At 40.2% G+C, this 26,810-nt stretch overlaps 1 protein-coding gene across 4 annotated transcripts; it reads left to right on the top strand.

The window, feature by feature from the left end:
* Positions 1-103: 103 nt before the first annotated feature.
* pals2b (protein associated with LIN7 2, MAGUK p55 family member b) lies at positions 104-26,810 on the top strand. Of its 4 annotated transcripts, none has more exons than XM_074686533.1 (14): positions 104-247; positions 8,761-8,823; positions 12,448-12,702; positions 16,882-16,982; positions 17,637-17,789; positions 20,318-20,470; positions 20,700-20,927; positions 21,744-21,875; positions 21,987-22,083; positions 22,304-22,372; positions 22,457-22,618; positions 22,701-22,903; positions 23,008-23,136; positions 25,300-26,810. In XM_074686533.1, the coding sequence occupies exons 3-14, from the start codon at positions 12,573-12,575 to the stop codon at positions 25,474-25,476; spliced, it is 1,734 nt and encodes a 577-aa protein (XP_074542634.1). In that variant the 5' UTR covers positions 104-247; positions 8,761-8,823; positions 12,448-12,572; the 3' UTR covers positions 25,477-26,810. The 4 variants fall into 4 exon arrangements, with proteins under 4 accessions (XP_074542634.1, XP_074542637.1, XP_074542635.1 ...); XM_074686534.1 differs by lacking the exon at positions 104-247 and adding an exon at positions 550-723; XM_074686536.1 differs by lacking the exon at positions 12,448-12,702.

The raw sequence follows: 26,810 nt of genomic DNA, 5'->3' as shown, positions 1-26,810 counted from the left end.
CGTGATTGACATTATGATAGAAAGAAAATACTACATGCCACAATGTACTCACTCAGCAAGGGCTGTACCTCGACGGCCATTGGTTGTTATCATATGACGTCAGTGGCCGAGGCGGGGCTTGACGGTTTGATTGGCGTCGTGTTCTCTGGTAGTCTGCTGCGGGACCAGGACAGACAGCTGAGGGGGGCTTGAATGTCCAACCGGGACAGTCGTTGGACCAACGAGAACTCACACGCACGTTTCACAGGTAAGTGTCGTCTCGTGGTGTTGTTTGTGGTGAGGAGAGCTTGAATTCATTCATCCTCCGGCATTCAATCGGCAGACAAAGACACTTTACCGTGTTTGAGGCGCAGGAGAGTTTGACAGAGGGGGAGGTTTGCCCCCTGAAAAGCCCGCTGTGCTGTGAGAACAGGATTTAGTCCGATATCAGCTCGCGTCGGGCGTCTGTTGTGGAGCTGGATGTGTCTTTTTCTCTGTCCTCTGTATATCATGAGGTAGAGCCCAGCGGATGGGTTGTAAACGTAAGTGTGCGCACGCCACAATGGCTCGGATGGGTAACAAAAAATGGCCGCACGTGTGGTGAGATCGGTGTGAATGTAGAGTTGTCTGGTCAAGCGAGCGTTTGGCACGGATCTGGCGCACGGACGAGACGCACGGATTTGGCGCACGGTTGTAGTCGTGGCATCGATCCATGACCGGCGAGACTTGATTTCAGAGCAGCAGGTAATAGTTCTGACTGGATGAGAGGGTTGAACACACCAAGGTTCAGAAATGTTAGACCATGTCCAAGCAGTAAGGGGGGTTGAGCCGATGATACACCGTAAACGCGCCTCTACTGTAACATCAAGCCATACTATAGAAAAAAAATCACCAGCTTTAGTCTGTTGGACAGATTTTCTTGTTTGGAGAAACTTTCAGAACAGATGCAGGCCAAACAAAGCTTCATTTGCATGAGCTGATGCTTAATGAAAGCGGAGAGGGGACTTGGCAGCCAGACGCTCCTATTGATTTTTATGATTTGCCCTCCACTGAGATGTAAGTGCACTGTGTAATAATAATGCACTGACATGATGTCAAAGCCACTTTGTGTGAGCACTTAATCGAAACGTAAAACCACTTACAGATCACAACAGACTGTGCAGCTCTCAATGAATCTTTGCTCCTTCTTGCACAGAGGAGCACGGGGTCACTTGGCAAGGTTTATAAGCTGTTTAGCCTCGCTGCACGTGATTGGGGAAGCCCATGCACATACGCAACATCCTTTGGGACTCTTTCCAGGGAGTTGACACAGGCCAACAGACATCTGAGAGAGACAGTATGGATCTTGTTGCATTCAAACCAGGGTTTAGAGGTCTTTCTGCTTTTGTTGCAATCTTATTACGACATCAGAATCAGATTTGTTGAATGTAATCGGAGGAACAATAGCAGGAAAGGGAATCAGACTGAAGCATTTTAGTGCATAAGAGGAAAGTCCCTGAGTATAGATATCCAGTAAGTCTTCTGAGTCAGGATCTAGGATGACCTTTACTGTTCTGCTTAAGTGGAAAAGTAAGGCCCAAAGTTCGACCGCTAAGCCTGCATTTACATCTCCCTTCCTTCCCCCAGCAGGGCAAAAGGAAACATGAATTTCAAGTTACACACCGCTCCCAAATGTTGGAACGCACGAGAGTTGTCAGTGAGTCATTCAGAGATCTAATCCTGCACTCAGAGGCTCTTACTTTTCCATTATTAATATGAGAGGGATGTTACAGAAAAGAGGAAGGAGGGGTTGAGCTGGAGAGAGATAAAGACACACACACACGCACATGTATGCACATATGCACACACACACTTGAGTGACTTAAGTCTCCTGGCTATGAACAACACATGTATCAGAGGGCTGTCATCTACACACCTACAATCAGCCCTCCCTTCACCAGGCTGCTCCTCCCTACTCTAGAAAATACACAGCTACATGATCCACACAGGGAGAATTTACTGTAATAGTCTTAAATAGGCAGGAATAAGATGAGTATCCTGCTGTTTGCAGCATCAGCAAAGCTCAACAATGCTATAGCATAATAACTGCATATCAAATAAGACAGCTAATATTTATGTATGACTGATCAGTTTTATATTGAATAACTACATAAGGAGACATATTAATAGAAGTGATTTGATCTAAACTGATTGAGCACAACAGAGATGAGGAAAATGAGCTCATATGCTGCAATGATTCACTGATAAGTAGATCATGAGATTAACAATGGCCAAATATTTTGTGAGGTGTGGATTGTTCTGTACTTTTTCAATCTAAAATGTCAAACCTGTGCAGGTTGTTGCTTCTGCAATCCAGAGGTTTGCTGCTTTGTTTAGTTTTTGAAGTGTTTGGTGGGAAAAATAAATCTAAAGACGAGTATTTACAAAACTTTTTTTGATATCATATGTACTGAAAAAATGTAGTATTTAATCTTAGAAAAGGCTGATGTTATTCTATGGGTTTAAACAACTTTGAAAAAGTGGAGCGGTTGGTTGTAGCTGAATGTGCATTCACTAAAACAAGCAACTGAAAAATCATCTGCAGTGCGTTTATTTGAGGTCATCATCATGTTTGCGCACCAACTCATTTTAAAGTCTCATTGATTTCTTCTGGAGCAGCTCTATGATACCGCTGTATATCTTTGCATGTATTCACATTCTTTGCCAGTATTTCAAATATGACGGAGTGAACAAAGAGGAAGGCAAACTCGCTGTGAAAATTCATTCAGATCTGTCTCTTGTCCTAATCTCTTCCTCCCTCGCTCCTTTCACATCAAGTTTTCTTCATCCACCATCACACAACACCATTTCTCTCTTTTTTAAACTTTGCAGTGAAGTGCTGTTGCATCACTTTGCCCCCCCCCCTCCCTTTCCTCTCCTATCTCCTTCATACTAATGATCAGGAGCAGGATGCTGGGGAGGAAGAAAAGCTGAGAAAAAGCAGACACAGACGGCCATGTGGCGCCTCAGATTATGTCACGAGGTGCTCATTATTAAGATTGCTGCACGTTCAGTGGCGTTTTGACGAGCTGCTTGTAATTGTACCATCCCATGCTGTGTGGTAAAGCACAGATATCCTACCAGCTGGAACATCAGCGGGAGGAGAATGAGGTCATTTCTGGTGATGCTGGGAAAGTGCGGCGATGCAACAATTGATGTCTTTGTGTTATACGGTGGTAATTTAGACTGCAGTGTTAAGTCTAGAGGTAAGCATGAATCAGCACAAAGTCAACTCTTATTATTTGTGGTAGATTTAGAGACACAGGGCGGATTGCATCAACTGTCCACAGACGGGGTTCTGGAGAGCTGGAATAATAGAGAGAAGAAGGGAGAGGAAATATGATAACTGTGAATATTCTGCAGATATTGATCTGCAGAGATGGCCATCTTGGGTCCAGCAGAGTAATCCTCTTATATGAGTGGCTGTGTGAACGCAGGGAGTGACCTACATAGAGTTTGTCTAGAGGCAGAGGGTGATGGGTAAGGGCAGGACAGGACTAGGTTGGCTATCAGGGGGTTGTGTCCTAACACATGTAACTCCACAAACACACACATCATACTGAATGGGTTGTGTGTCTGTGGCTCCTGCTGCTATGATGGTGTCTTGCAGTGAAAGCGCTGCAGCTCACTTCACAGGAAGGTTTGCTAATTGCTCGCTGCTTCCCCTGGAGTCAGCCAATCAAGTGACATCTGGACTCATCTTCTGGCCTCTTTTGTGATTCTCAAGTCATCGAGAGGAACTGAGAGTGATGGCTGATCCGAGAACCCTGCCGTGCCCCCCGGCTCTGCTGTGCACAGCTGAGCAGAGAGTGTGTTTTTATTAGGGAAGAGAAAAGAGGAGAGTATGGATGTGGTCTGGATGTTGTCTCTCAGATGACTCCCTGCTGAACAGAATCTGACAATAGCAAACGTGCTGCAGAGATACAAAGAGCTCCATTAGGGGGAGAAGGCTGCAGGTTCAAAGATGCATACAGAGGTCTAAAGATACCACAGAAAAATACCCAAAATAAAAGACTGAGCTAAAAAATACATTGGCTACCATAGTTTTCTACCTGACTGTGCATCATATTAGCAGGTCTGAGACCATAAATTCACAAAATATGCTCACTGAGACCCTGACTGTGACGTAGAATGAGATTTCCTGCTAGCGTGACAACAACTGGGGGAATTAAAGGGGCACAGAGCTGGCTGATGTTTGTCTGTGCTTTTAATAGTGTGTAGTTGTACGTGCACACTTACATGTGCATCGATGTTTTGTACAAAAACAAACCCTGTGATCCCTCTTTAATCCCCGTCCATGAGCTGTGCATCATCTGAATGTGAGGGCACTCGGAGGACGTTTGTTGACTGTGCAGCAGCCAATGGCAGCTGGGATCGCAGATTACCACTTCCTGTGGGTTTTTCTCCCCTGCTGTCCCAAGAGGAGTCAGTGATGGTCAAAACTTTTAAATGAAGGCAACAAACAAACTCATCATATATTCTTGTATGATCAGAAAGTCTTTCGGGCAGCTGTCATGGCAGAGAGTAAAATTACCCGGCAGTTTGTTGAGACTTTTCATGTGCACCCTCTCGTCTTCTTATCCTCCACAGACTTGAGAGGCTTTGCCCACAACTCTGCCTAATCTTTCAGGATTCCTCTTTCTTTCTCTTCCATTCTTGTTATCTATTCTTCATTCCTTCTTGGACTCATTTGGATTTCTCCCCACTCTTCCTACCTGCTTTTAAACCATCTTGCGTGACCCTTTCTACCTGCTTTCTCCCCCTCTCTGCTCAGACCGTTTTGATTGGCCTGGCCCAGCTTCTGCTCCTTCGTGTGGATGATTTGACAAGGATTTGCCATGGTGGCTTTTTCCTCCATTAACATTCTTCCAGAGGATATCTTTCACATCCAATAAGCATGCTGAGCCTGATTGTAATCTGTGTTGTGTAATGAATCGACCCCTTGTTCATTTTCACTCTCTTCCTTTGTTTTCCTCTCACACAATTAGGAACCAATTAGCTTTGGCATAATGAGAGAAGAATCCCTTGTTTGAGCATTTGAAAAATAGATAACACACAAATAAGAGACTTTTGTCGTGTGTTGTTATCCTAAAGTTCATATTTTGGCATTTTATTTTAAGTAAGCACAACGTAACATAGACAGGGGCTTAGGGTCAAAGGTTAAAGCAACAGTAAAGCCTCCCCCTGGGTGTGTCCACAGGAGTGTTCAGATTGTTTGAGCATTTCATACTTGCTCTTATTTTTATCTTGTAGGGTTTGGACAAAATATTGGATGTAATATTTATATAATAATAATGAATTTAATATTGTCTTCCTTACTCGAGTATTCACTTATCGCATCCCTGGTTTCAAATATTGGGATTTATGAATCTCTTTCAACTTCAACTTACTGTCCTACAACTTTGTGGATAAATTATTGAAAGCTATCCTGTGCTTTGTTTATGAGCAACTGCATTGCAAGACAGTTAGAAATCGATACAAGTATGTTAAATATATTTAAATGATGACCTATTTGAACAGCAAAGGGCTGCTTTTCCTTAGAAATACCATGTGAATCCTAAACCAGGAGCAGAATATTGTGTCTTTGTATTATTCATTTGGTAATTTTGATGTGAGATTTGTTTAATACATCACTTTTTTTAAGTTGTGTTTTTTTATTCAACCTAAAATATAATTTCACTTGCACTTTTAAGAAAAGGACAAACTTTGTTTTGCACAGTTTACCCTACCTCAGATAAATATAAAGGGAATGCTCTCAAATTTGTTAGAAATAAGAGAAATATATTTTGTAGTTTTTATACATTTAAATATATATGTGTGAGTGTTTGTTTATATTTTGCATTCATTTCATGGTTTCTGTTTTGCAGTTAAAATAATCTTTTTCAGTCATATTTGGTCTGCAAGCACATTCTGTTAACAAGTTGTGATAAAATTGCATTGTTAACCCAGGATCTGAAATCCAAACAAATCACGAGTTAAGTGTATCGTTACATCCCTACTTAAGAGAAATATTAAGTGGTCTTCAGGATATTATGATTAAGTATACATGACTGTGATATAATATGAATGTCTCACAGTTGGTCAGTTCATCAGAAGACAACCTCATTAAAGAATTAAAGTTATCATGATAAGTGGAAGAAGGTCATTCCATTGTATCAAATACTGTTGTATTTACATATAACATCACATTGTGTCTCATTGTACGGTATGGTACAGTATCTTATTGTATAAAATCTTACAGTATCAAACAATATCAGAACCTATCACAAAGTATTTTATTCCACACTACTTACAGTATCATTCAAAATTTTTATTAGGGCTGCACGATTATCGCAATTGCAATCGCAATGTCAGCACATGCAATTACGTAATCGCAATAGAAGATATCACAATCGCAATCGCAATGTCAGCACATGCAATCCAGATTTTTCTCCATGATAACCAAGCAAGTCTGTAAACTCATCATGACACAACTGTTTTTATTAAATCGCAAGCACAATCGCAATCGCAATATTGTCCACCTAATCGCAAATCGCACTTTTTCCCCAAATCGTGCAGCACTAATTTTTATCATGTGATATCGTATAATATCCTATGATCCTGTACCATGTTTTACATACATCATATCACGTTGCATCATGCCTCACTGTACTGGTGCACACCATCCTTGCCTGACCTATCACATCATACAGCGCACCATATCATGAGGTATGGTACAGTATGCTATCATGTCCTCTGATACGTTATTGTGTCATAGATAATCGTATCTCCAACTATCCTACATTCTCACTTATTATTACACGCTTTCTTGCAGCTCCTCCATCCTTTTCCTCTGGGCATGAGAAAGGATGTAGGGAAAGAGAGGCTGAACGAAATGAAGCATGCAGGAGTGATAATCTATTGTTTTGTGGGTGATTGCAGCCATCAGTTATTTGTAATTACACCATTTCATTGTTTTTTTTCCTGCTGGCTTGCATTTTCTAATGGTTCATCACACAATAGCTGCTCAGAGCAGCATGAATGGGTTTAGAGCCGCTAGACAGGACGGTTCCACTGGATGGTTGATGATTTTAATACAGTACAGCCGGGTCATAGAAGGTCCTTTCCGTTCACACACAGAGTCACTTTGAATGGATAGATAATGGAGTACATGAGGTGTCAAAGGTTTTGGTGCTGAAGCATGGTCACAAATGACTTGCAAATGTTTTCTTACTGACTTTGAAGCCTTTAACTTTTTGATCAGTGTTCATGCTTAGATGGTTCTGATATCAGTGAACTAGAGCTGGTGAGATTTGATTAGAGCACCTCTTTTTTAAATTAGATTTTAAGTTTGAAGATATTGTTCAATCAAGACTATGTGACACAGTTAAAAGAATACAGACCAAGCACCTAAATTTTACATCTGTTCTTTGTCTTTAAATATTGTGATATTTTTTTGCATTATCACATTGATACTTTTGGCAAGAACCAGGGCTGAACAATTAATCAAATTTAAATCGACACTGCAATGTAAGACAATGCAATTTTCAAATCCCAAAGGCTCCAATTAAAAAAAAGCATTTTTGTATGCATTTACTTAAGTTTGTGTTTTTTTACTGATGAGAGATCAGCAAGATTTTTATACAATTTCTATATAAATTTATGTTCCCATAGTATTTATTTTTAATTTTATAAAAAAGTGTGCTTGACATGTTGAAATATTTCAGTGGTTGAGCCAGGAATTCGGTCTTATTCACAATTCTGCACTTTATTTTGTGTGAGATTCATGGAAGAGAGGATTCATATTTATTTTTATTTCATCATCATACCAGGCCTGTCATTCTGCAGTGCTTTTTTTTTCCTTTTCTGATTTTGTTAGGAAATTTATGATAATTTAATTTTATTACACGTCTACAAGGCTTGAAGTTAAATCAGTCAATATTCAACTGTGAAATCAAGATGTGTTATTCTTATCAATTCATGCTTCAATTCATGTGTGCCGTTTTTCTAGTGGAGATCCAAAAAATAGACCATGGCTTTAAGGGTTAACTCCAAAAATTTAACACAACTAAACATAAATAAATGCTGAATTCAATAACATGAGACAATAATTAATGTTTTTGGTCTACATTTGCAAAGCATAGAGTTGTATTGTTAACGCACACTGCTTCCCACACAAAGTATTACGTCTACTTTGCCATATAAACCATCCCTTACAATGATATACATATTCAATCCATGAGCCAGTATCAATTTATAAGCCTCATTTTCTGATATACACACCGGTTTTGGATTGTGCACATTCAGAGGGAGTGTGTGCATGAGCTTGACTTTTCCAGCGAAAGTGAGGAGAAAGTCTCTGAGGTACTGAATGAATGCATACTGCTCCGTCATTACTCTCAGTGAATTGTGGCCTCTTACTATGGCTGCAGCACGGTGCCAGCTGATGATGCAGGCATCCTGGGATAGCAGAGGACAATGAATTGTCCTGGGTGACTCCGTGCATCAGCCTGAGAGAACAACATCCTCAGTCTGCGGACAAGACTGCTATCTCGCAAGTGTCAGGGGTGGCATAGATAGATGAAACTGATAAACCACCGGGAAAAAAATCATTGTGTGTGCGAAAGGAAAAGCAGGAGTATGTGTCTGAATGTTAAAGTCAGACTGTGTGTAAAGAATGATGAAAACGGGTGTGCAGGAGAGCTGAATATTTTGGAGGAAAAGATAAGTTTCACAGACTCTCACTTCTCTTCCTGTCTCTAGGTCTTCACAGTTGACTGATGAGCAGCCAGTAGGACGGGGGCTGGGCTACAGTGACTGGCACAGGTAAACACAACTTTCACAAAGCCCTGAGGAAAATGTTTTCTGCTTGCTGACATGATTTTTTAGTCTACCGGGAAGAATGCCAGACTTTGAAGCAAAGACTGGCAGTTCAGTGCCTCCAAAGAAACCCGAACTTTAAGGAAGTACGGAAGCAGCTTGTTTCCCTGTTTATCTGTGTATTTCCAAGTGGATTACACGCTTGAAACTACTTTCTCTGGACTCAGAGGGCCATGCTACTATCAATTTAGGAGATTTAATGTCAGTAACCATGAATCAAAGACCCTAATGTTTTCAGTTACCAGGCTTTAACCAGCAGAAAAACACATCTGTCAGCACTATTTTTATACAGTAGTGTGCTTATAGGTCAATCATCAGCCATTTGTTTTACTATGAGATCAGTTCAGAGTGCTTCTTGGCCTCTGACGACCTGGAATTTGATAAGTCAATCAATCTACCCCAACCAATCCAAAAACGTAACTACTGCGAATACATAACAATTAACACAACTCTGATAGCCTGATGGAAAACCAACAAAATCACTGAATCATTTCTCCCCCTGTGCAGATACACTCTAATTTGGCACAACCTTGATTCAAATTGAGCAGCACCTTTATCTACTTTCAAACATGCCCCCAAGATGGAATCACCCACCTCGACCACATCTTTTCTAATAACCAATTTATTTAATTGAATACTAAAAACCTGGGATACGTGGTTGGGAGAGATCAGATCCTACAGGACCATCAATTGAAATCTGTTATTGAACCCACAATCATTATAGCCAACAATGTACTAAATTCATACAAATATAACACATTGAAATTAATTGAAGAAATTCTGAAATGTAAAAACTCAAATAAATAGATGTAAAAAAAAACAATGTAAAAAAAGAAAAGTAAAAATATTTTTATTATTATTATTACTATTATTATTACTATTATTATTATTATTATTATTATTATTATTAATAATAATAATAATAATAATAATAATAATAATAATAATAATAATAATAATAAAAATAGTAAAAAAAAACATGAATAAATAAAAAATCACCTCTAAATTGTAAAGTAATTCCATGCACAGACACCTCTATATCATTCCTAACCACCAAATGGGAAAACAACCTGGCTCCCTTCCAACCCTGATTTCTGGATTCAAATGAATGAAAATTAGGGATGCACGATATTGGATTTTTGCCGATATCCGATATGCCGATATATCGAAACCCCTTTTGGCCAATACTGATACTGATAATCACAAGTTTGTTTGTTTTTTTCACTGTAAAGAAAGCTAAGTCTATCCTGTACTGGAATTTATATATTACTCTTATTGTGACGGTCTTATTTGTTTAAGAAACACACATAAAACAAGACAAAAAACATTTGATTTTACCATAAATAAGAAATGTATTATTTTTTCAAACTCAAGACATTCAGTATGGAAATACAGAAAAATAATTTCTTTAGATCACATGAACTTTAAATGTACAATGCATTTTTAAACATAACCAAGTTGCATTTGATTATTTTAGAGCTACTGTAACAACCTGGTGACAGACACAGAGTTCTGCAGTGCAAATAAATGAAGTGCTACATTTTATTTAAGGAGCTTATTTTTCAGATGGAAAATAATAATAATCCTAACTGAATAGCACCTTATCGGCTGTGCATATCGGCAGAAATTTTCATATCTGCAGATACCGATTAACGTGTTTTTAAGCTTTTATCAGCGGATACTGATATTGTGCCAATAATATCGTGCATCCCTAATGAAAATATTTTCTCCATGTCTACTAATTAAAACTTACAGAGCTCTTGTCTTTTAAAGAGTAACACTTAAACTGACATTTTAGAAATTAGCCACACGTGTTTACCAAGCTGAGGTGAATTTAGCTCTTTTGGTCCTTTACCTTCTATTCAAAGTCATATAAAAACACTACAAGAGTTTAGGACGTTCCAAAATATTGTTTGCTTACTGAGAAACTAGGGCAGAAGAAGAGTTTGACATTTCAGCCTCATTAACTAAAGAACATAACTGCAGAATCCGGCGGTTCAGCCAGCCACTCTCCCGCAGTGATGCTTCAACACTGGATATGGCAAGAGAGGGAGATAGAGAGATTCTGTAATCTCGTGCTTTTGTGACCGGATTAAAATCCCATGTCCCGGGCTGGGGGAGGGGTTGATTTGTCCTGGTGAGGATAGGGTGCAGGGAGAGGCGGGGCGGATTAAATCCCACAGATCTGCTCCTTGCACAGCTGTGATGCTGTGGGAGGAGCTTAATGGATGCTGAAAAGGTGGAGCTGTATCAGCAACAAGAGGGGCGACCAAAACACTGCTGCATGGCTTTTACAGTTTTTTGAAGAACAGCAGGTTTTCTGTTGCCTCTGGTTCTGACTCATGCCCTTAATTGATGCCAGCAGACCAGCACGGCAGCTCTGATATGATGATTGTAGATGTGGCCCTCGAAGATAAACCTTTAAATAACCTGCTGATCTGCCTTACAGTATCACCATGCTCATGCATTCAGGCCAAAGCTTTCCTTTGCCTCATCCAGCTGCTACAGCATAGGTTGTCCATGTGATTTATTTCCTCCTGCCTTGGTTTAAAATGCATATGCATTTATTCTGCACAGAGATTTAGCTAAGTCCAGCATTTTAATACAAATGAATCCCAAGGCCCAAAACTACCAGGGCTCAGGTATTGAGCTATTTAATTTGCAGCCTCAAAATGTGCATAATCCAGTCAGCACCTTAAGTTTACTGACTTAGCAATAAGAAAGGTGGTGAGGGCACATTACTTTAAAGAGGGAGGAAGTCCAGAGAGAAAAATGAGAGAGAGAAAAATCTCCTATTTGGTGAGTTCATGCTGCTTTAAGGAGGTGGACGACTGCTGGGCGAATGTGCACGAACACAATCTGCACACGCTGAGAGTTTCTGCACATTCCTGCAGCGGGGTGTCCAAAGCATGAGTGGTGTAAATGAGAGAAAGGAGGAGGAAAAGAGTGGGAATGTAGGGTCAGGCCCCCTTCAGTAACACTTACTTATGTAAGATTACTTACATAATGACACATTCAGATGGTGTGTATGTGTTTGAGTGTAAGCGTGTGTGTGTGTCTCTCCCTGTCTAGACAAGTGGGGCAACTCAGCTTTGGGTGGGGTCAGGGGAAACAAGAGGAGGGGTACTCAAGCAAGCTCCCAACAGCAGGAGAGGATTGTGGGATTATGTGAGTGTGTATGTGTGTTATCAGCAGAGAGGAGGGGTGAGGGTTGGGATGGGAAGGTATTAAAACCAGAGAGGAGGGAGGGGACTGACAAGCATTGAACTCATGTCCACATCTGTGTATGAGATCCAGCTTTCTACCTCTCTCTGCCTCACTTCATGCCTGTCCCCCTGAACTTATCTTCACATCAGCCACATCCTTTCTTCTTAAATTTCTGCCCTTCATCCCTCCTCGTCCTCTCTGCTCCTCTTTCCCTCCTGGTTTTTTAATATCCCCTGATCTTAATCCCACTCTATTGTCGCCCTCTTTGTGTCTCTTTGCATCTCTTATTCGCTGTCCTCAATCCCCTGTCTCTCTTTTCTCTCCTCCTTACTCTCCCTTTCTCTGTCTTTTTTGGGAGTTTAGAGGGTCAGCAGTGCCAGACGAGACGATTGGAGGACAGAGGACATAGTTGCTGAGCTGCTGGTGGTTTACTAGTGGTTAGCTGTAGCATACTTGTGGATACAGGGAGGAAGAAGGAGGGCTTGGCGATGGTCACAGCAATGGAGGATGCCTGTCCCAATGGGGTACGGGAGGAGGAGGAGATGACATCCCCGGGACAACCTGGCGTAGAAGGGCCCTCTGCCGTGCAATCCGCCCAGGAGCCAAATACATCTGGAGGTGAGGAAAGGAGGAGGGAGAGGTGTGCTGTGTGTGGATAAACATAGAGAAACTGAAGAGTCTGATTTTTGCGTGTCAGAGAAAGGGACAGCCAGAGAAAAACTTTAGAGTGAGGTTAGGGAGTAAAAATGTTTATATATTGTAAGCTATTTTAGGCTGTAGATGATCTGATGGCTAGTAGCCTACATGATGATATCTCGCAGCACTTTCTAACAAACTTAATTACCTCTGTGGTAATGGTCCAAGTAAATTCAAACAACTAGAAATCTGTAAATTTAGTCAGTTTATACTGGTTTACTGCTTATTGCTAACTTTAGTAGCCTTCTCAGTAAAGTTTTAAACAATTTAACCACTATTTGTTTGGCTAACTAAATCTGTTCAGCTAGCACATTAGCATATGTTATGCTAACCATTTAGACAGTTAGTATATCTATTTAAAAAGTACTTTTCAAAAACTGTCACTCACTAAACTTTGTCTAACTAATGATTAGCTTTTTCCTGCTCACTTGTTATCAGCACTTTAGGCTGTTTCTTGATAAAACTCTGATGTATTTTGGTGTCAGTTTTGTTAGCACACTTTCTATCAAACTTTAGTACCTAGTAGTTTCTTCTGTTTTACTGCATATTGCTAACTTTAGTAGCCTCCTCAGAAATGTTTTAAACAGTTTAATCACTTTTTGTTTGGCTAACTAAATCTGTTTAGCTATCACTTTTAGCGAGCACATTGCATATGTGATGCTAACTATTTAAACAGTTAGTTTATCCATTTAAAAAGCACTTTTCAAAAATGTTCACTCACTAAACTTTGGCTAACTCATGATTAGCTTTTCCTACTCACTTGTTGATAACACTTCAGGCTGTTCTAGATAAAAATTTACTGATGTATTTTGGTGTCAGTTATTTTAGCACACTTGTTGCTAACCATTTTAGCAGTCTGAAAGTGTTTCAATAACTCTGAGGCAGCTGTGTAAACTGTTTTCCTATTAGCTTTTTATTTCACTGTTGCCTGCTTAATGCTAACACTTCAAACTGTTTTGTTTTTAGCTAGTTGTTCAAAGCGTCAATTCTTCATCCTTTTTGTTGCTTCAAATTGTTTATTCTTCTTTTAGCTGCCCACCTCAAGTCACTTTTACTGAACATTTTAACCAATTATTTGAAAGTTCTTCTTTTCATTTAAGCTAACTTGTCACACTTCTCTAGCTAGCCTGTTTGTGTGAACTTTAAATCGGGAAATGTTCGAGTGAGAAAGCTGAATCAGTACATTAAGTTTTGATTTTTTTTTTTAATGTGGTTTGCCTACTTATCAATCTCACCACGTAAGCCCTAGGATCTAAACTCCCTGGGGTGCCTCTGGATGAAATCACTGCTTGCTGTAAGAGTTGCATATTTTCCCCCTGAGGCACTTCAAATCTTTACCTGCGCTACTGAGAAAATACACTGAAACACACTTTGTCAGTAGTGATGTTACTTCTGTGCTCCTCTGATCTTCTTCCTGTAAGCTTGAAAATAATAATACAACTTTAAATCCAGGATGCCAGGTCCTTTTCTCGTGGGATTTGAGTTGCATTTGTTGAGAAACAGAGTTAGGAATTATTAAGCAGACAGTCCCTGCATTGGCATTCACTGCACACCTCATGCTGGTGGGTGAACATACAGAGGGCGGTGGTTAGATGGTGAGAGAGACTGCAGACGACCCAGAGGGAGGAATTAAGAGCAGGTAAGCAGGATGATTCATTATGTAGATGAATGAACTGCTCCACAGTTACTGGCCAGCTGTACGCTGGAGCTTTGACTACTTCTTCAGGCCAGGCTTAGCGTGAGGCTGGTAGGTGGTTGGTTGTATCTCCATGCCATATTTTATGGGATTACAGAGTCTTTAGTGAGGAGGCTTTAGTGGGTCTCCAATCTCTCACTGCATGGAAAAACCACCTCTAGGTTTTCTGTTAGCATGAGTTATGTACACAGAAGTGCATGCAGCTGGGGAGGGGTGACAGATGAGCAAACATTCCTGTGGTTGAGGACACAGTGACACAGTGAGCTGACCAAGTGCATAAAGGTCAACACAGAGAGCGCAGAAACTCAGACGCAAGGAGGGATCCAGATGTGAGTGTTTATTTTTGTACATTTTTAAAGTTTTGTTGTCAGATGATGTCAGCTCAGATACATTTCACGGGTCAGACAGTGAAAGGGTAAGTGTCTTTTAGTCACTTTCTTTCTTTCTTTGACAAAAACAGGATAGGGATGAATCATTTTAGAAAAAGATTTTAAATTTTAGTGTTAGTGTGGATATTACAGCATTTACAGCAAATTTTTGAGACTTTTTGTTTATTCTTGGTGTGGAGTCCTCAGGGGAACTACCAACTGGTTCATACAAATTCCAAACCGGAGCCGAGTCATGGATTGTATTTCTAAGCAATTCATGCATCAAGTGTATCACTTTAAGATTAGATTAAAGAGTCTGCGAGGCAGTTTTAACCTCCCTCCCCTATTTGTTCTTTTTTTAAGCAGATCATAAATATTTAAGGTTTGTTTTTCACAGAGCCTGCTCTTTATGCAGTCTGTCTGTGCTCTTTGCTTATCAAGCCACGGTGAAGTTTCCTCTATATTGTGAGACAGAGTGTATTTTCACCAGTCTGTCTCTCTTTTAATCATGCACCTGTGTGACAGAGTGAATATATGATGGATAGATAGTAGATGATAAAAAATAGCCCTGTCAAGCTTGAGTTTATCTGATGTTAGAATTTTTTTGCGCAGCAGTCTAAAAAAATATTGGAATTTTAAACGAGGCTCAGTTTTAGATGCAGAAACACATTAATTTTGGATTGGAAATCCAACCAGGCTTGATAAAAGAGATGTATTTTGAATTAATATTCTAACTTATGAGTTATTTTTTAATCACAAATGCAATATGTCCTAGATTTTATATTATATTAAAACCTGCTTTAACAATTATTCAGTAACATTTCATAATAGACAGATATTGCATTTTAAACCCATATATTTGTGAATTTGATGTTTTTAAATCTGATACCTTATACTGGTCACATGTGAATTTTTCATGGGTGTCAATTCAAGAGAAAGTTACTTTACACCTTAATAGTGCACTTATCCCGTTTCACACAACACCACAGACAACAACACTGTCATCATGTGTCGTATTTCTTCAAAGTAGTAATTTAGCATGTGCCACTTACATCTAAAGAGCAGACTGAAGAATTCAAGTACGACTGTGTGACAAAGAACCAAAGGACCTGAGCCAAGGTTACAGATAATAAAAGGCTAGCAGAGCGCTCCACAGAGGTCATGGAGTATATCCACTGGGTACAAGTGCTGACTGGACATGTTTACTACCTGTTTAAGTATATAACGCAGAGAAACACACACACACATACACACACATAGAACCACACGTTCCTAGGGATTTTACTGTCTTAGATGGGCTTACACGGGCTTTGAGACCCTGGCATTAGGGGCGTTAGCTTGATGATACTGACAGCCCATACCTCTCCTTTTTTCTCTGTCCACGAGGTGCATAAAAAAGGTCAAAGTTAGTATTCAAGACACTCTAAAATAACACTTGAATCCTGGATTTTTACCCATACAAATTTCATGAAGGTCTATTTGAGGTCTATGTCAGGACTGAGATTCTCTTCCCTTTGTGCCTCCAGGTAGAGCTTCAATTTAATATTTTAGATTTTCCTGAAAGTGTGATTTGGTGGAACTTTTACAGAGGGAGTGAAAAGACTGAACACATGGCAGAAACATGTAGAGAAAAAAGTCCTCTATCATTACATTATCAATCAATCAGCCAAACTTTATTTATAAAGCACTTTTCATGCACACCAGTGATAACACAAAGTGCTTGACGAAAGAAAACAAGAAGTAAACAAAAATAAAAAAATTATTAATAATAATAATAATAATAACAATCAGAAGTGGCCTGATAACCCCCCATAAATGCACACATCATTACACATCACATGTTACATGTTTTTATGTTTTTAGCAGATGTGAGACAGAAAACATCAAACTTGACTCCTTTCCCTTTAAGCAGGTGGAAGACTTTATCGCTGTCATGTGTGTGTTTATGTGTCGTCTGACTGTCACACCTGGCTAACTGCTCTTATCTTTCACTCTTTGTCTATGTCTGCACCTTTGATTCTCACCCCGTCCGTCCAGCCATGCAGCAGGAGTTGGATAATGTCGCTGAGGCTCCCACCTCCACAGGCGCCAAAGACATCGACCTGCTCTTCCTGCGTGGCATCATGGAGAGCCCTGTGGTATGTTTTTTTGTTTAGTTAACACACATTTATACAGACACAGCTCAGGATGAGTGGCAGCGAGTGGACTAACTGTTACCCAGCTCTGGTGTTGCTTGCAGTTGCTGAGGGGCTGAAGTACAGTAAACTTTGACTCGCACATGATGCTCAGTGCATCTGTTTGGATTCAATAATGCAAACATTAAGTCAGTTTCTGTGTATTTTTGCTCATATAAGCCTTTTTACTCAGAGTGTATGTTTCACACTGTGTCTGTTTGCTCTGAAACACCTCTTCACTGCTGTCAGAAGTGAAGAGAGCGTTGGGTTCAGATAGAGGACAGCTGTAGCTCCTGCTAGACAAGCTGTTGTCATTTTCCACCATTCAACTGCCTCCCACAAGACAGAAGATAGAGACACAGCAGATGACTAAACAAACAAATACTCCTCTAACTTCTCTCTGAAACATCAGGTAGACGGCTTGTTCGCAGGAAAAAAGAAACAAAGTAAATAATAAATCAACTTTTCCCTGAATTTAAAACCTGACATCAAGTCTGCAGTCGCTCCAACACAACAATACTGTTCATTCACTTCATGAAATAAAACCTAAGCACAACACTCAGACACACCTTAACCGTCTGCTCACATCTTCCCTCTCTGAACTTCTGCCTGCACCAGGCTCAAGAGCAGCTGGATGAGCCAAAGCTGGAGGCGGTGCAGGACAACAACATGGAGCTGGTGACCGAGATCCTGGGCGACATCAGCAACCTGAAGGTCAAAGACGACAGCGCGGCGGAGCTGTCCAGGATCCTCAAGGAGCCGCACTTCCAGGTGAGGTGGAGAAATTAGAGTTATGTCTCTTTCACGAAAAGATAAAGAAGAGGTCATTAATGGACGTATGTTTCCTTTAAAGTGAGTTTCTTAACAGATCAGTTAGTGTCATACAACTGTCACCATTTTTAACACCTCTGAAATTTGTGGCCAGATTTTTGTCTGTATGGTTGAAATGTTTGTTTGTTTTGCTGTGAAAGTTTACGGTACAGCAAACTTTAAATTCAGCTTGGGGATCCGTTGTTTTGACTGTAGTCACAGAAGCACAGAGCTGATGTTTCAGATCCAGTCCTCATGCATCAGTAGAACATTAACCTTTATCCTTGGAGCTACCGGGGGCTTTAAACCGCCTCGTCCAATAGTAGCGAGACTATCGCTGGGCCTCTGCACCAATCAGAGCTCTTTGTGCTGTAAGCTGAAGGATAAGACCCTTTTGACCTACTGAGCGAGCGAGAGAGGCAGACAGAGAGATGGAAGGAAAGAGATTTTGCACCAGCAGTGAGAGTAAGAGTGTGAAAACTTACTTTTTCTATCAAAACATTTCAAACAGTAATGATTGGAACGATATTTTAAGAGGGGTGGCATCAAGTCAAAATAAAGGGCTGTGATGAAAGTCATTGGGTGAATGTGGGTAAACAGTGAGCAACAGATTTATTAATCGATTACTTTTTGTTGGTAATCCATATTTAGGATTTGGGCCATTAGATGATTAGTTTGGCTGCTTTTTAAACTCAATTTGCTGAAGGAGGTGATGACATTTTTTTGTACTCACACTCCAAAAGCGACATTTATTCTTCTTCACAATCAAGCAAATACACACAAAATGTTGTTTGTTAAACAGCTGTCTTTGTATACCCTACTTCACAACATCAATTTGTATTTTTTTTTTTTTTACGTAAAATTTATTTCAACCAGGCAGCATGAGAAGTGGCTACGAATTTAGGGTTATATTTAAATGCTAATAAAAGTCAGTGCAGTTAATAAACCACAGTTCTTAAAAAACAGTGTTTAAAATGTTGATCAAAACATCTTTTAGTGTTTTTCAAATAATTGAAACCCATAAATATTATATGTATATATATATTTATATATATATATATATATTTATATATATATATATATATATATATATATATATATATATATATATATATATATATATATATATATATATATATATATATATATATATATAATCCATGATGTTGGAGCCTCCTTAATCAAAATGATATATTTAACGCTTAAATATAATTATTGTTTTTACAATTGAATTCTCAAATGAAGTGTTTTACAAAATAAGCAGAAAAAATAGTAATTATTACATAATTCTTTTTGAATGACAAATAATAGTTATTTATCGTTGTTACTGGATAGAAAAATGTGTTTCAGTGTTTGTTTATCATTTTGTTAAATTTCTGGCTTTCCTGAGAATTCCAGTTTTCCATCTGAAATTTGGGAAAAAATACAGGAAATTAGTTTAAAACTCCTCACTCTTGTCCAGAAATACTGAAGCCTGGGAAAACATCTGAGAAACAAAGAACCAGGGTTAACATACTTCATGATGTTGGGTAGTTTTCTCATTTTTATGATGGCTGGTCTGATAACATTTTTAAGCACATACTGATTTTAAGATTTGATGCCAGCAACAAGTTATAAAGACAGTTGGCACAGGAGCACCGAAAACACTGAGTAACACTAAACAAACATCAGGACTATTGCTTGTCTCAGATTAATTTACTACAAGTTAGTCACATGACTGAGAAAAAAAGCGTTGTGGAGGTTAAATCTCTCAGAGGGAAGATGGGAAGAGGGCTCCTCACTCTCTGAGAGACTGGGTGAGGAAATAGTTCTGCAATTCAGGAATAATAATCCCACAGAGAATTTAAGACAGAGGGAAAGGTTTAGGGATTCTGGTGAAATCTTTGCACATTAGAGAGGACAGGGCCGATGACTTAAGCCCTTCATTAAAAAACAGACACTGATGTTGTCATGGAAATCTACAGAGAAATCACTTTGTCCCTGCATCCACAAATTTAAAAAAATAAAAACATCTGCGGAGTGGCCCAACTTTTTTGGGAGTCGGGGTAAAGAGAAGTGAAGAAGCATCATAGAGTCAGAAAACTTCCCTCATAAAGCAAACTAGAAGTTGAGTCATCTGATCTCAACTGAGTTCCTTCCTTTCATGTATGTGTTAATTTTTAAAGTGTTAATAAATGTCTAACATTATTCTAGAGGAAATTCCATTAACAGGTTTGATTCAGCGAGTGCCATTGCAGCTTGGTTTTACAGTTGTCTTTCACCTCAGTTTGATGATATAAAGCTTGAACTTGTTTTGGAATCCTAACTGAGCCTATCTGAGAAATTACATGACAGCAAAAGCACGGAGAGAACTTCACTTTAATCATTTGCATTTCGTGTGTTTTGACTTCAATATTTAACAAGTGAAAGGAACAATGTGCCTTTTCTTTCCTCAAAACATCAGCATCAGATCATCTGTCTCACTCTGACTGTCCTCCTCTGCCCTCCAGTCTCTTTTGGAGGCACATGACATGGTTGCCTCCAAGTGCTACGAAGTCCCACCCCCGACCGAGATACCCAATGATGCAGCGGTGAACAGCGCTCTCATGCAGGCTGATGCTGTGCGCATGATTGGCATCCGGAAGAAGGCTGGAGAGCCACTGGTGAGTGGAGGAAGATGTATATATAGACAGCTGTGTGTGTGTGTGTGTGTGTGTGTGTGTGTGTGTGTGTGTGAGGGAAGTGCTTGTGTACACAAATGACCCAGTAATGAAGTGTGTCAGTGGAAGCCAGGACTGAAGCAAAGTGAGTGAAGATGAACTAAATAAGTGTGTGCACATATTTATGAAGGTTGCAGAGGATAAACACCACTGTCTGTGTCCTGTCCCTCAGGGCGTGACATTTCGAGTGGAAAAAGAGGATCTCGTCATCGCTCGAATCCTCCATGGCGGTATGATTGACAGGCAGGGTCTGCTACACGTGGGTGACATCATCAAAGAAGTGAATGGAAAGGAGGTCGGCAACAACCCGACCGAGCTGCAGGAGATGCTCAAAGACTGCAGTGGAGGGATCACGCTAAAAATCCTCCCGAGCTACCGAGACGCTCCGGCACCCCCCCAGGTAAACACACACACACACACTCAGTGACACACACCCAGTGAAATGTAAGCACGAGCGTGCACACTTATGTAACGTGCGGCAGATGCTGGGCAGCGGTGCAGGGCTGGTGATCTGTCTGAAGGCCCTCCCACAATCCCCTGCACAGGAATCTGAACCCTGGAAGCCCTATTAATAACACTCCACATGTTAACTAGGTCATACTAACTCTCCTGCTCACTCTCACACACACACACTTCTGGTAATCTCGCTCCATCACATGATCATGACAGTTATTTTTATGATATTTATAATAAATTCATTCAGTTTTCAGATGTTTTTTTGCTCTGTATTTAAAGAAAACTTGAAGTAATGGTGCGTCCTCAGACCTGGAGAAGCTTGTGCTTAAATCGAATGAAGTGCAGTAAAAACTGATTGAGATATAATGCACACTCACATCCTGCCCTGTGGCTCCAGGCGCGCTGCACTCACACCATATTTTACTGGTGGTTTTTATTGCTTCCTTTGGCTGCTTGTTTAATCTAATACTCCGGTCTGGGCACTCACCCTCTCTGGCAGCAGCCTGCACTGTTGTTGGCGCAGCGTGAACAGCTGCATGGGGTGCAGTGTGGGACGCTGGTTGTAGAGGGTGTGAATGAGCCACTGTTACTGTGCCAGTGTGTGAGACCTCATGCTGAGCTGGAGTCTCTTTTGTTTTCTAGTTTTGAGTTCATCTCCATGCTTTGTCCACAATATTTTTTATTAAAAACAAGCTTTCTTGCAGCCATAAGCATGTCAGGTATTTCCAGACAAGGCTAAAGTTTGGTTTTGTTGTCACAGGTTCATGTGCGGCCGTACTTTGACTACAACCCAGCCAATGACAACCTGATCCCATGTCGAGAGGCAGGAATGGCCTTTAAGAGAGGCGACATCCTTCAGATTGTCAACAGAGAGGATCCCAACTGGTGGCAGGTGAGCTTTGAAAACCACATTTAAGATCTTAAAGGAAATAAAAAAAAAAAAAACAGACACATCCAAGTGTAGCTCTACATCTACACTGAGCTGTTCTCTGATCTTACCCAGGCGTGCCATGTGGTGGGAGGCGCTACAGGACTGATCCCCAGTCAGTTCCTGGAAGAGAAGAGGAAAGCTTTTGTCCCTCGAGACTTTGATGGATCAGGTATGTTCATTCATAGACTCCTTTTTCCCCCTTAAGCAACACTAACATTTAATTTATTACCCTTAACACCGTGAACTAGAGCTCTGTCAAACTTGTCATTTCTGCTCTTTCACTTTCATTACTGGAAACTGATTTATGGCCGGAAGCCGCTCAGAAATTGGTCTGACCCTGCCCCCTTCTGGCTAAATGCTGTAACAACATCTGCTTCACTGTTTTGTAGGGATCCTGTGTGGAACTATTGCTGGAAAGAAGAAAAAGAAAATGATGTACCTGACAGCCAAGAATGCAGGTCACACAGCGTTTCCTGCTTTAATCACACACCTTCAGAGTCGCTCTCTGCCATTTGTTAATTTTTACTTCTGTGCTTGTACAGAGTTCGACAGACATGAGCTGATGATCTACGAAGAAGTGGCGAAGGTTCCTGCATTCCAGAGGAAGACACTGGTGCTGATCGGTGCTCAGGGCGTGGGCCGACGCAGCCTGAAAAACCGACTCATGGTCCTCCACCCCACACGCTTTGGCACCACCATACCCTGTATGTCATGCTTGGTTTTCCCATATTTTAAAACCCAGTCGCTCCTCAAACCCGTTCAGACATCAGCTTACTCATTTTTTAGACACTTCTCGGCGGCCCCGTGATGAGGAGCTGGATGGCAACTCCTACCACTTCACCACGAGGACGGAGATGGAGGTGGATGTGAAAGCCGGGCGGTTCCTTGAGCACGGGGAGTACGACGGTAACCTGTACGGCACAAAGATCGAGTCCATCCATGAGGTGGTGGGAACAGGACGCACCTGCATCCTGGACGTCAACCCACAGGTAAGAAAAGGTTCAGATAAGGTTTAAATTTCCTGTGTTATTGTTGAGGGGCCTTGGTTATCGACAGATCAGATTCTTGTTTTACCTCCTGTCCCTCTCCTCAGGCTCTGAAGGTGCTGAAGACGGCAGAGTTCATGCCTTACGTGGTATTCATCGCAGCACCAGATTTTGACACTCTTAAGGGCATGCACAAAGCTGTGGTGGACGCAGGCATCACAACCAAGCAACTGACGGTACGTACACAACCCACTGCATATGGAGACACACACAAATGGAGGTCAGATCAGAGACACTGAATGACCCAGTAAAGCAAACCCCTGACACACGGTTAAACATTCACACATCCAAACTCACAAGCTGACAGAGGCGGCCATCAAGAACCATCTTAAGTTGTTTTAAAACTTCACGCAAAAGTTTCTTCGACTTCTGCTTGAGCTATAAAAAAGTTAATAGAAGCATGAAGTAAATGTGAACAATCAAGTTTAGAGAAAATACGTAGTTATTTGTCACATTGCATTACCAGATTAGCAACATGCAAGTCTTTTGGTACTGAAAAATGTTGCTCATTTAAAGTTCTTTAAAAAAAAGTATTTGCTAACTTCGGCCAGGGGTCTGCAACCTGCGGCTCTGGAGCCTCATGCAGCTCTTTGACTTCTTTGCAGTGGCTCCTCATAGCTTTGAAAAAATATACTGAAAGATGATTAATGACAGTGACACTAAATGAAATCGTGATTAAACATTTTGTTAAATTAAATTTGCATCACATTATGCAATAAAGCCTGCCATCTCTCTCCTTCACCTCCTACAACATCATCAGCCCACCTACTGTCCCAGCACCTGAGGCTAACCTCAAGTTTTAGACCCCTGTCGAAGCCCATAACGTAATAACGACCCATAACGTAATAAATTTGGCCTTTTTAAATTGCAAAAGGCCCATAACATAATAACTGACCAATAACGCAATCAAAGTCCGGAACCTGTAACATAATAACTTTTGACCAATAACGTAATTACATATTACATTATTGGCTGGTTATCACGGTATGGGCCTGATGCAAAAAAAAAACTTTGAAAATGTAATAACTGAGCCGGTAACGTAATAACCAGCCAAGAGTGTAATACATTTGCTCTTTTTGACAATGTTAGAGGCGAATAACACAATAACTTACCGTAACAGTGTATAGCATATCAGTTAGTGCCTCAATAAAGTACTAATTTTTGTCATGAAAAATGCAATCTTTACTAAAACTCTGTAACAGTTGTTCCTTAAATCAAAATTGAGTTCTGGTCTCAACAACTTTAGATCCTGAACTAAACAATAGAACAATAGAATTGAACATATTTAACCTGAGCACAAAAATAATGAGGATTACTGCTCCCTTTTCTTACAGTCAAACATTCAAAAAAAGAAAAAAAATCAAATTTAAATTACTTTCTACATTGAAAAACACATCAACTCTTCTTTGGCAAACATCTCTTAAAGACCACTTCTGCGTTCAGCAGCCCTTTACAGTAAAAAGAGAGAGAGTTATGACTACATATTTTTTTTATGATTATGAATCTAATTATTGATAAATTCCAGTGAAAGTTATTGTGTTATAGGTTCAGGACTTTGATTACATTATTGGTCATTTATTACGTTACGGGCTTCTACAACCCCTGGTAAGATAAGTGGATCAACAAAAAGATAAACCTGGAAGTAAATAAAAATTTTAATTCTGTGTAGATGGATTCATTTAACTACCTACATGTGGGCTGAATATACTTGCTTGATATGTAGCAAGACATTAGCAACCAAAAAATGAGTTCAGTGAAATTATCAATATGTTACAAATTCAAGTCTTCTTTTTCTAGTTCCACAGTTTCATGAATTTAAAAACTTTTTCTTTAGAGAATCAGGTGATATATTTTAACTGTGTATTGAATTTTATACACTGCGATGTCTTAATTGTAAAGTAGATTTTATGGCTCCTTTGATAGTAAAGGTTGCAGACCCCTGAGTTAGGCACACAGTCCAAACGACTTAAAAAAACATTTATTGGCAATGGGCCAATACAACCATAGTGTAAATTTTGACAGTTAAGGCAGTTTTCAGGAGTTTTCTGGAAATTTTCTGATGGATTGATGATTCTTCTCTTAAGCAACTGTCTAATGAAAGCATAATATGACCAATGTTAACTTTTCCAAAATTTGAAGTACCATCAAAAGAGAAGGAGCTACGTTTAGATGTTAAGAGAGCTGGCTTATTGTAACAGTCCAAACTGTCCTGCCTCTGAAGAAGCAAGTAGCCAGTCATAGTTAGAGATGTTAGGCTGGTCGTCCTCTTGGCCTTGAGAAGGCTTGTGTGATTGTTTGTACATCTTTCATCCTCACCTGTCATGTCCTGTGTGCCCCAGGACGTGGACCTGAAGAAAACTGTGGATGAGAGCGCCCGAATCCAGAGGGCGTACAACCACTACTTCGACCTGACCATCGTCAACGACAACTTGGACAAGGCCTTCGAGACGTTACAGGCCGCTGTGGACACACTGTGCAACGAGCCCCAGTGGGTCCCGGTCAACTGGGTGTACTGAGGACCTGCTGCTGTGCTCACACTGCCCACTCTGAGCGGGTCACATGACCCTTCAGCATGTGTGTGTGATCTCCACCGCAAAGGCCAAAGACGAGGAGGAGAAGTAATAAAAAGAAAAGGTTCTCCAACAATAACTCTTCCTCCTCTCGGGCCTGCACGCTGTGCAACTTTTTTATTACTCAAAACTCAAAGGGAAAGAGTGCTTATTTATTTTATAACTTTTTATGAAAGATCTTTCTATTCAATGTGGAATTCCAACGATTGAAACAAAAAAATCTGGTCATGTTACTTGGGCCATATTTTTGCATTAATTTATTGTAGTTTTATTTCGTAGCCGTCCCACTGTTTGATTTCAAGTGTTTGTGTGAGTTTGTCTTCATGGACATCCAGGATTTATGATCACCCTCCAATCAGAGGAAAAGGAGATGGATTAGAGGAACTTTGAGTGGTCACTGTCCAAGAAACCGAGGTCACATGTCTGAAAATATCTAAAAGCCTGTGTAGAAGTTTAAGTTTTGCTTCCATACAACTTAAATCCTTTAGTTTTATGTAGCCAACCCTGAACTCTTATCAGTGGTACACAGGATCAACAGTGCAGAAATACAGGTTCAAAAGCTAACATGCGCACAATACTGTCAGTATGTAAAGAAAATCAACCTTCTGATGTACTTTCATGATCAAACACTGTCTGTTAACGTTGTCTGTGTTCTTGTCCTAGTTTCCCGTCAGTGATTATTTGATAGTGTCTAATGTTTTGTCAGGAATGATCTCATGATTAGTTTTCGTTATATTTCCTGTCACCAGCCTGTCTCAATCACAGAAACGCTTCGTTGTCTCCATCAGCCAGTCTGTTCACGTGTTAAACTTATAAGTGTGGCACTAACCTGCTCTCTTCTCACAGTCCTGATCTTCAGTGTTGAAGTACGCCAAAGCCCTGATCTCGCTCCAAACACATATAGAAACTGATTCTGATTGGTATCAAGCTGCAGGCTGTCAAACACACGGAGGGTTTTACTTTCCACTGTGGACGGTAAATCCATCCAGCAAAGCCAAAGAGTCAAACGTGTGCTGTTGTTTGTCTCAACTTCTATAAACAAGTAAAGAATGAATTTGCTCTGAAGTTTGAAAATGCATACAGGCCCCTGTGAAACAACACTATGTGGATTTTGTATAGTATATATATTTCTATATACTTAGTGAAAGGTCTTGAGGCCACTCTGTGCCACATACTAGAGAACAATCCTGCGGTCTGTTGAGCTATTTTCACACCAACCTCATGTCTACTGTTGTTTTTACATTTTTATCAGCAAAGCTCTGACGAATAAACCTTAACAA

This window comes from Halichoeres trimaculatus, unplaced genomic scaffold (assembly GCF_033239565.1).
Source record: "Halichoeres trimaculatus isolate MK-OKI-2021-1 unplaced genomic scaffold, fHalTri1.1 fHalTri1_scaffold_14, whole genome shotgun sequence".
NCBI lineage: Eukaryota > Metazoa > Chordata > Actinopteri > Labriformes > Labridae > Halichoeres > Halichoeres trimaculatus.
The sequence above is the reverse complement of the archived record's forward strand: the minus strand, read 5'-3'. Positions and strand labels throughout refer to the sequence as shown.